The sequence below is a fragment of the Sinocyclocheilus rhinocerous genome, unplaced genomic scaffold, assembly GCF_001515625.1.
Source record: "Sinocyclocheilus rhinocerous isolate Xijiao unplaced genomic scaffold, SAMN03320098_v1.1 scaffold553, whole genome shotgun sequence".
Lineage (NCBI taxonomy): Eukaryota > Metazoa > Chordata > Actinopteri > Cypriniformes > Cyprinidae > Sinocyclocheilus > Sinocyclocheilus rhinocerous.
Window position 1 is genome coordinate 252,545 of NW_015627255.1, and position 10,706 is coordinate 263,250.

At 35.2% G+C, this 10,706-nt stretch overlaps 1 protein-coding gene across 4 annotated transcripts in view; it reads right to left on the reverse strand.

Annotated features, from left to right (window-relative positions):
• LOC107726225 (protein FAM65A-like) overlaps nucleotides 1-10,706 on the reverse strand; it is a 64,485-nt gene that overhangs the window by 25,751 nt on the left and 28,028 nt on the right. For 2 of the 4 annotated variants that reach the window (XM_016535750.1, XM_016535772.1), the window contains exons 1-2: nucleotides 9,893-9,966; nucleotides 4,256-4,379 (exon numbers count right to left, since the gene is read on the reverse strand). In XM_016535750.1, coding sequence (XP_016391236.1) covers nucleotides 4,256-4,379; nucleotides 9,893-9,950 — 182 coding nt within the window. In that variant the 5' untranslated portion in view covers nucleotides 9,951-9,966. Of the gene's footprint in view, nucleotides 1-4,255; nucleotides 4,380-9,892; nucleotides 9,967-10,706 lie in introns of those variants that run through there. The other 2 variants (XM_016535763.1, XM_016535757.1) reach the window with 1 other exon arrangement.

Sequence of the window (10,706 nt, forward strand, 5' to 3'; positions counted from 1 at the left end):
ATATATATATACACAGTATATATATATATATATATATTCGGAATTTTAAAAAATCTAAAATAATATATTAATATTATTTTAAATAATTTTTATTAAAATATATTAAAATAAAACAATAAATGAAGAATACATTAATTAAAATAATATATTAATAACAACTGGAATTTATAGTAAAAGCTATTCTTATTTTACCTTATGTTACCTTATTTTCTCATATTTAAATCAGCAGAATTCACAACTATAATGTTGAAAACATCACAGGAAACCAAACATTCGAGTCTGCATGGCATAAATTTTGGCAAAAGATTTTGTGACGATGCAGAAAAAGACCTGTAAGGCAAGTGACATTCCCATTAACCGGCCAGAAACCCTCTCATCATCCTTATGATTGATCCCTGAACTAATGTTGGGTGATATGCTTTATAATCATATCGTCAGCCTGTGAGATCGCCTGTGAGATATTATCGTGCTAACATATTTATTTATTTACTTTACTCACTCTCTCATAGCCGGAGAGTGGACCAACTGCGGGGTAAGGCAAAAAGCAGCCTAATGTTAGAAAATATCATGTCATAAAGTATTTTTAATATGACTGAATTTGCTTTTACTAATTAAATTGCTTACATTTCCTCCGTTATTCAAACAGCAGCTATAGAAAATGATCAATGAACATTTACATTATCAAAAAGAACATGACTTCAGCCTAGCACGAGTTTATGCACTTTAAAAAACACTCTCGTTATAATCAGTGAAGCGATCTACACTGTATGATGAATAAATCTCTTATTCTTACATCGCTACACTTACAATAATTTTTTTTTTACGAAAAATAAATATGATGGAACAAATAAACCCTAATATTAATTCGATAGTATTACTAGCCTGATAATAATAATAATAATAATAATAATAATAATAGTCTTGTTATCGTCAAAGGCATCAGCAACAGGCGATATCTCTGACTATCATTGATACACGTTACTATCGGTCTATTGGCACAACCCTACCCTGAACTATGAGTAGACTTGTGCCCGTATTCGGTAATGCGATATATCACGGTAATGAATATGCACGATATTGTTATCATGGGCACTTCTAAATACCGTGAATAATTATATATTACAAATTATTCAGAATTTTGAATGCATTTTAAGAATACTTTTCCCATCAACTGGTCAAAATGCACAACACCGCTGTTTGCTGCGTGAAAGACCAGTGCGCACTCTGATGTAAACAAGCCCAGACGAGAAGCACATGGCGGAACATGTGAGAGACGCTCTGGATGAAAGCGCACTTTCACTCTCTGACAGCAGATGGCGCTAAACTGCAGAAATAATAATTATAATTCATTTAAATGCAGCCGCTAACCCGGAAACCCTGTAAACAAAGCAGCTGCACTACTTTCTGTTTCTGAATCATGTTTAAATTATGTAAATAGCCATTCAGATTTGTGTATTTGCTATGATGTTCATCACAGCGCCAAATACTTAAATATTTAGACTTAATAGGCTATTTAATTTCAAAAGTTTTTTACATTTTAATCTGGACTACAACATGCCCTAAATATTGTTTGAAAGTGTTTTGATTCTTTATTGTTCGGTCACACTTTACATTAGGGCTTCATTAGTTAACATTAGTTAATTCATTAGTTAACATAAACTGCCAATGAAAAATTCTTCTGAACATTCATTAATCTTAGGTATTCCAATATTTAATAACAGGTTGTTAAAATCGAAAGTTGCAACTGTGTTATTTAATGAGATAGTTTATCTTTGGAGAATATAGTATAGTATAGTTCTTTTGCACTTTAATCTGTGTAAAACTTTTAACTTTATACATTTTTCTGTATTGCTTTATTGCATTTAAATGTTCAGTTATTTTTGTTATAAGAAAAAAATTATTAAACCTGTTATACTGTATTATGACAGAACTTTTTTAAAACTAAATTTCAACATCGTGATAATACCGCATACCGTGATGAAAGCATTAGCAATTAATCGCAACGTGAAAATTTGATACCGGCATATCCCTAACTATGAGTAATCATTTCGTTTACAATAGGACCACCTGTTTTTTCAACCAATGGAAGATGAGGGGTTTGAATGCAAAAAGTATTTCAGTGAGCCAGGGAAACAATCTCTTATCTAAATCAATAGCGCTTTAGAACAACACTCGTGCTGATCGATTCAAGCTGCAATTACTTCTCCAAGATGACAGACAACTCAATAAAATGGAGAGAAACACTGATGCGCCTTGACACAATCTTTTCCTGTAAAGCCGTATGAGGAAAAACAGCAGAGAACAGCTCAGGATCTGCAGGTAAATATAACAGTAAAGCAAGTCACAGTAACAAAAGGAACTAAATAACGCTTTTGAAATATACAGAATAAGACATAATACTAATAAGAAGACAGAAAATATGGGAATGATGGGGAAATCAGTCATTTACCCAATTAGTATTCTTTATTTTATATTTTTAACCAATATTACTCTGAACTCATTTTCGTGTGTCTATCTTTCATCCTCCCGTTCATTCTAACCCTGTTGTCCTGATAGTGGCCTTCTTAAATCTTTCATGCTTTCTCTGTCTGCTCTATTTCAACAGCAAGGGTTTGAAGAGAACTCTACACACTTTTGAATCAAACTACATCAACCGCAAGAGTCAGTGCTCAAGAGCCATTCAGCCCTCTAAAAAATTAACATGATGCCAAATACTTACCTTTAAAACACATCACACATACACTTGAACAAAAACAATGCTTATTTATTCAATAGATAAAAAAGAGAAAATTATTCAACCAAGTCAAGTCTGTGTGGCGTGTACAAAAATTACTGGCTACAAGATCAACACAGATATTCATGAAAATTTGTCCCCTGTTTTGTTAGAGCGAAGCCTTTTTGTAGCCAATAATAAACGTCCATGCTTTCCTGCTCCCTGCAGCCATTCGGAAATGTATGCTGGTTCCACAGGACGTCCTGTCAGCTGGGACTTCCCTTTAAAGATGTTTAATGCCTTTGGTCATAATTGAAAAGGCTAATTCTATACATTGTGAGCGCTTGCTCCAAGTTAAAGGGGTCATATGATGCAATTTCAATTTTTCCTTTCTCTTTGGAGTGTTACAAGCTCTTGGTGCATAAAGAAGATCTGTAAAGTTGCAAAGACTAAAGTCTCAAATTCAAAGAGATATTCTTTATAAAAGTTAAGAGTCAACCGCGCCCCCACATGTCTACGTCACGATTGTTGTTGCCGCCGCCATGTCATGGAGACGCTGTGTGTTTCGTTGTGAAAGCGAAACTACATTGCTTGGCCTTCCAACAGAGGACACAACTAGAAATCAGTGGTTAAGTTGTATTTACAACACTGTTCCAGATCACTTCAACCCAAATCATATGTGTGCAGCGCATTTTATGGAGAACGAGGACTGTTTCCTGGGAGAGAAGCCTACAATGCCGGTGTCTGTTTCTATAAAGTGGGGCAGTTCCAACTTTGCAAGGACAGTCTGGTGCTTCTGACTCACAGCCTGTAAGTAAGTTTTCATATTTAAAGAATTTTCCCAATTCCGGCTGTTCTGACTCACAGACTGTAAGTACGTTTTCATTTTAAGGATTTGCCACTGATGATTCAAACGCGAGTTTTAAACAGTGTAGAGTAGCGCTTGTTTGTTTGTCATTTCTCCGATCACAAATGCAGACGTGGTTTTATGTTTACGCGGCGCGATGCAACGCAACGCATAAAAAGACAGTATAAGTCATTATAATCCATAATTTATGTCCCCACTGGATGCAACAATGCCTCGTTTATAATGGGTTTTATTGGTTTTGTCTCGTCGCGCTGGGAGACGACATCACAGTATGGTAGGGGCGTAACATTTCCATCACATACTTGAGGTATTTGGCCAATCACAACGCACTGGATAGCTGGCCAATCAGAGCACACCTCGCTTTTCAGACCGATGAGCTTTGTAAAAATCGACGCGTTTCAGAAAGGCGGGGCATAGAGGAGAAACAATAATGTACATTATGTGGAAAATAATGTGTTTTTTTAACCTTAAACCGCATAAACACATTGCATTACACCAAATACACAAAATAATGTTTTTTTTAGCAACGTCATATTACTACCCCTTTAACCTATTGTGTTTGGGCTAGGGTAATAGACATTAAAATCATCAATATATCATGAATATTTGATATCACCCATCCCTAATGCACGCTCGAGAGCACCGCTTCTGTTGATGATTGTTTTAACACTGACCTGTAAGACTTATCGTAGGAGTTGACTCCCGCGAAGGACTGGCTCCTAGTGATGGATCTGGCAACGGCCCTCCGCGTGGGGCGCACAGAAAGGGACATGGTGGACGCAGCTTTGGAGGGACTCCCTGTAGAGAAACAGAAATATTATATAAGGGTCAAACACTAAATGGGCGCAAAGACATAACAAAACCTACTGGAAAGTCTTTTCTAGTGGCAGTGTCTTTGAATTTGATTTAGGCAATAAAATTCCATTATAAGCTTTGGTGCAGTGCCCCTCAAGCCATGAATGAATCAGTGAATTGTTTAATTTATTTAACGGAGAATACTGCGGTTCTCTAAGGACAAACACTCTGGCCACTCAAGATAAAAGCATTTTAGATAAAAATTACTGTATTTCCAGGAAACACTGTCAAACCTAATAACTGTTTACATTGAGTCTTTGACAGGAAAATACCTGACTAATCTGAGTTTCGTAACTCAAAATTTCTCGTGTACCTTCCATAGTGCATCTCAAACTATGCGTAAAAACACAATGAAAAGATAATTAGTCTTGCAACTAAAAGGAAGAAAAGCAAGTGATTATAAACTAAACAAGTGAGGTTTCACATGAAACATTCACCCCTACTATAGCAAATCCAAAAGGAGCTAATCTTTCAATTGTATGTTCGTCCTTCAAAAAGTAAACCCACAAAGTTATTCAAGGCATTGTCCACACAACAATGAAAATTGTGTCATCATTTATTCACTTTTGTATCATTCCAAATCTGTATGACTTTCTTTCTTCTGTGGAAAATAGAAGATGATGTTTTGAAAAATGTTGGTAACAAACCAACATTTACAGTTACCATCGATTTTCATTGTATTTTTTTTTTGTTACCAGCATTCTTCAAAATACCTTCTTTTATGTTCCACAGAAAAAAGAAAGTAACAAAGGTTTGGAATGACATGAGGGTAAGTAAATGATGGTCCATTTAGCATATTTGTGGCTTTTAAAGTCAACGAGAAATGGCATTCCAAGCCTGATGAGATTAGTAAAAACAAGTATTTCTGTGAAAAAATATTGTGAAAAACAAGTGAAAAAATATTGAAAGAGCTTAAAAAAAAACATGATTCATAAGGAATTGACTGGATCATGAAAAGTTGGATAAGTGTTTGGGATGGGACTAGATGAAAAACAGGAGTGCTTAGTGACATCATCTAAGAAGGAAAGTTTTTTTTCCAGAGATGATTTTCTTATTGGGAATAATAATATCCAAAGAATTGTTCAATAAGACTAGAAAAATGTATCAAGAGACTCTATGGGGTCAATTTTGGTTTTATATTGGCTTTAATGACTTTTGTCCACAGAAGAAAGTCATAAGGTTTGGAACAACATGAGGGTGAGGTAAATGATGGCAGAATGCCCATTTTTGGGTGAACTATCCCTTTAAAGTTTAAAATAGATCGCCCTGACTAATGATGACCAGTTATCATACATCTTAACATGAATTCAGACAGAAATAGGCAGGAAATATAAAACTAAATTAATAACATTTCTATATAGCCTAGAAACACTGCATGCAATCTACTTGATTCATTTTTTTAATCAATTCAATCTGTTTTGCTTAACTGATTCAAAACTTTGATTCACTCAATCATTTGCATCATCACTCTAATTTGGTTATATTTATACATGTTTAAGCTAATACACCCAGCCCTGACTGAGAGTCATGCTGGAAAACAGCGAGAGAAAGATAAACTAATCATGCTCTTCAGCACAGATAAACAGTTTTTAGATTAGCCATTCATGCGGTTCCTTGTATATAATCAGTGAGGTCTTTTATCAATGACCCTGTCATGGCCTATCAGAAATCACCGCCATAAAAACACCCCGTGGACACAACGTGGGAGGACAGAGTAGTCAAGATTACACTTAACACCACACCAATCACTGTGGATTTTAGCCAGGACAGGAACCAAGTGGACCCACTCAGCCCACAACTGGGACAAGAAACATGATGGGAAAGATACAAAAAGCACACAAACAGAAAGACACTTGGACCAGAGAAACACCTATATAGATTGACAAAGATAGGCTGCTAGTGCAAACAAATTAGTCAATTTATCACAATCAGAAGTCTGAAGTTATCAGCGTAACAAAGTTAGTAACAAGTTACGTGAACACGGAACAACTCACCGGTGATCCCAGAAAAACTTCAATTAGACCACATATCCAGCACAAAGCAACAAAGTATTATGTAACCGCAGCAGTTTCCACATGGCTCTGTGAGGGCAGGTCGAATTCAGAGAGTTTTGTTTTAAATTGAATTAAGATATAATCTTTCCAGAGAAGAGCAAGGGGGGGAACAGGCCTTGAAGTCACATTAGAGAGAAATTCTGAGACGTGAGCCAGCATATCTGAGCACATGAGGTCATTTAAGATGTGACATCAGCACAAGTGCGTTTTAGTCACCATAATGACCTTGACTTGTACAGTCAGTGCTCAAGATTTAGTCAACAAAGATGGGCAGTGCCTTGGATACAGCAACACATCGCTGCATTGAGGAAGGAAGCCAGAGTTTATTTTAAACTCAAAGTGGAGGATGAAGAACAAACCCAAGCCTAACGAAGCCTTATGAAGATCTTCAGCTTGACATTAGAGATGTCCCGATCAGGTTTTTTTGTGCACCGATCCGATCCGAGTCACTGAATTTTCAGTATCTACCGATACCAAGTCCCGATCTGATACTTGTATTTTCCAAGTGCTTGGTGCATACTTCAAGTACATTAAACTTAAAGTTATTAAAATCAATCCAGTTTATACAGGGATGTGCAGAGAGGGGCTCAAATGTAAAAAATAATTTATATGTAACATATGAATAAAAATAACAATTACTACAGTAATTTTAAATATATATACAGGTGCATCTCAATAAATTAGAATGTCGTAGAAAAGTTCATTTATTTCAGTAATTCAACTCAAATTGTGAAATAAATGAACTTTTCTACGACATTCTAATTTATTTCAGTAATTCAACTCAAATTGTGAAATAAATGAACTTTTCTACGACATTCTAATTTATTTCAGTAATTCAACTCAAATTGTGAAATAAATGAACTTTTCTACGACATTCTAATTTATTTCAGTAATTCAACTCAAATTGTGAAATAAATGAACTTTTCTACGACATTCTAATTTATTTCAGTAATTCAACTCAAATTGTGAAATAAATGAACTTTTCTACGACATTCTAATTTATTTCAGTAATTCAACTCAAATTGTGAAATAAATGAACTTTTCTACGACATTCTAATTTATTTCAGTAATTCAACTCAAATTGTGAAATAAATGAACTTTTCTACGACATTCTAATTTATTTCAGTAATTCAACTCAAATTGTGAAATAAATGAACTTTTCTACGACATTCTAATTTATTTCAGTAATTCAACTCAAATTGTGAAATAAATGAACTTTTCTACGACATTCTAATTTATTTCAGTAATTCAACTCAAATTGTGAAATAAATGAACTTTTCTACGACATTCTAATTTATTTCAGTAATTCAACTCAAATTGTGAAATAAATGAACTTTTCTACGACATTCTAATTTATTTCAGTAATTCAACTCAAATTGTGAAATAAATGAACTTTTCTACGACATTCTAATTTATTTCAGTAATTCAACTCAAATTGTGAAATAAATGAACTTTTCTACGACATTCTAATTTATTTCAGTAATTCAACTCAAATTGTGAAATAAATGAACTTTTCTACGACATTCTAATTTATTTCAGTAATTCAACTCAAATTGTGAAATAAATGAACTTTTCTACGACATTCTAATTTATTTCAGTAATTCAACTCAAATTGTGAAATAAATGAACTTTTCTACGACATTCTAATTTATTGAGATGCACCTGTATATATACAAAAATTGCAACAAAGAAGTGGAAATAAGGTTAGAAAGCACGAAGCTTGCGAATGCCAGAACACCAGTCTGTCAGTCAAGTCCGAAGCAAGACACAACCCATAGCAACACGTTATGACAACAATGGCATTTTTGTCTTTTCCTTTTAATGGAGGTTGGCAAACCTGCTGGAAGGCATCACCACCTACTGCATGACACCGGCATGATAGCTGAAGTAAAATAAGGATCGGGCTTAGGATAGCCAATACCAATCAGTCAAAAAATGCTTAATCGGCCCCGATTCAGATCCTTGACAACGGCTCGGGACATCCCTACTTGACAGGTAATTCTGCTTTATTGAGGACCCCTAAAGCCCACCTGTGACTCTCTAGGCTGACTAAAGTATTTCAGCTATGTGAAATTCATTCAGAGTTGCTGAAGGGAGAATTCTTTGCACTGTGCCCAGCAAGAGAGCATCACGGCTGGGGTACGGAGCAGGACATATTCTGCCCTCCAGCCTAAAACCTCCACAGAGAGGAAAAACTTCAGATTGTCTTACTTGGAAACTGGATGCAGGTTTTTTTATTTTTATGAAAGCTCTGATGGCTTTGTTTTTCGAGTAAACTGAATGCAAAAGTGGGCTTTGCACAGCCTAGTTTTAATAAGATATTTGTCTTCTCTCAATTACAGTGTTTAATGAAGTAAATGATTAACTCAATTAAACCAACTATAACAAACAGGTTTTCTGAGCAAAGTAAGGATGTAAATATTTCACAAGTATTTCAGATTTTAATTATTCAACGCTTCTTTGTTTGTCTTGTGATCAGTGAAGAGTGTAAACGCAGCAAGGTCTGTTGATACTGATGGAAAATAAAAACCTTTGTGCTTCCAAGCGTGGAGGAGGGGAAACACTGAGGGAAGTGGAATTTTTGCATTTCCCTCAGGATATTCCACTGTCTGATGGAGAGAGGACAGAAAAATAACATCTGCAGCTAACTATTGGTACAGATAACCCCCTTTTTTTTCGATTTACTCTACAGTTTTATACTTCTCTTGCTGACATAACACAATCCATTTACACTATGTGGAAAAAATCACATAAAATAATATTAAATGAACCATGGTTGAAGAAAATATGTCTAATTGGTACCATATTGGATTTTGGACAATATTAAACATTTTTATTTTGTATATAATTTTCCTTAATCAGTCAATATTGGATATTTAATTATGTATGTGTAATTTTCCCTTTTTATCTTTAGACTACCTTAGCCATCATCTCACTTAAAGGTAGTCTTTAAAAACACATAATTTAATGACATTGGTTAATAACATCTTTAGCTAATCACAAAATTAATATCCAATTTTCATACTGTACATTATATAATTTTGTGATGCCTAAATTCACTTGTATCATTTGAAATTATTTATTTTAGGTTTTGGTGTTTTATTTTTTATTTATATATACAAAATAATATAAAATCCTAATATCAGGCATTTATCAACTAACAACTAGCATTGGTATTGGACAGAAATTTAATATCAGCGCATCCCTGAACTAATCTTCATCATCCTTAGATTAGTCAAAATAACACTCATTCAATTCTAGCCAATTACAGTGACTCCCAAAAAACTGCCATGTAAAAGAAACCTACAGAAGACCCACTTCAATCAACAGCATCTGAATGAACATCAGTAATTAAGAAGAAATTATTTCCCTTGACAAACCTCTTAACAAGCACAAACACACCTTCTGGCGAGTCTCCTTCCTCCTTTGTGTCACCAGGTAAACAAGGCAAGTAACACATTCTTCTTCACCATGACTTGTGTGGGAATTAAATGTCTCCTACATTCCCTTCATACACCAGAGCCTTTCATGAAGAACAAATAAACACCATCAAAGCCTCATCCTTCCAATTGTTGCTCTGTGCCGGGTTCCCACCTGTCCAACAAGACCCAAAGCCACCACTTATGAAATATTTGGACAACTGCATGTCAACTGTTTTCACAATAATCAAAGCTGGTCAGGCTCTTCTGAAGTGTGTGGATCAGAGTGGCTGTATTGTTCTGGTGGTCTGGCTTTGCTCCAGGACTATTCTAGAGCAACAAAGCACCTGGGGGCCTCCCCACCCCTGATCTGACACAAACCAACTGGAAACCAACCATTAGACACTCTGTCAACCAACTCAAATTAATGTGAAGATTTACCAGGCTACATTTTATCAATGCATACTGTTCTTCGAAGCTCTATAGTGCCAGTTTTCGAGCTCCATCCACACATTGTGAGTGGTTGGGGTGAGCACCTGTGAAATAAAAGCAAGCTTGTCAGTGCGTTCTCCCTGAGAAAGTCGTGATGATAGGACATTCATTATGTTGGAGCCGGTAGCCTCTCTGTCTCGGACACATTCCATTCATATCAGAGATTACCAGGGCCTGGTGTCTGTCAAACAAACACTAGTAGGGTACACAGTCAGAGGGGAAGAAACCTAAAGCTGTGTCCAAAAAAAAAAAAAAAAAAATTTAAAAACCTCTCTGGGAACAAGAAAAGAGATATTATGAAAGTA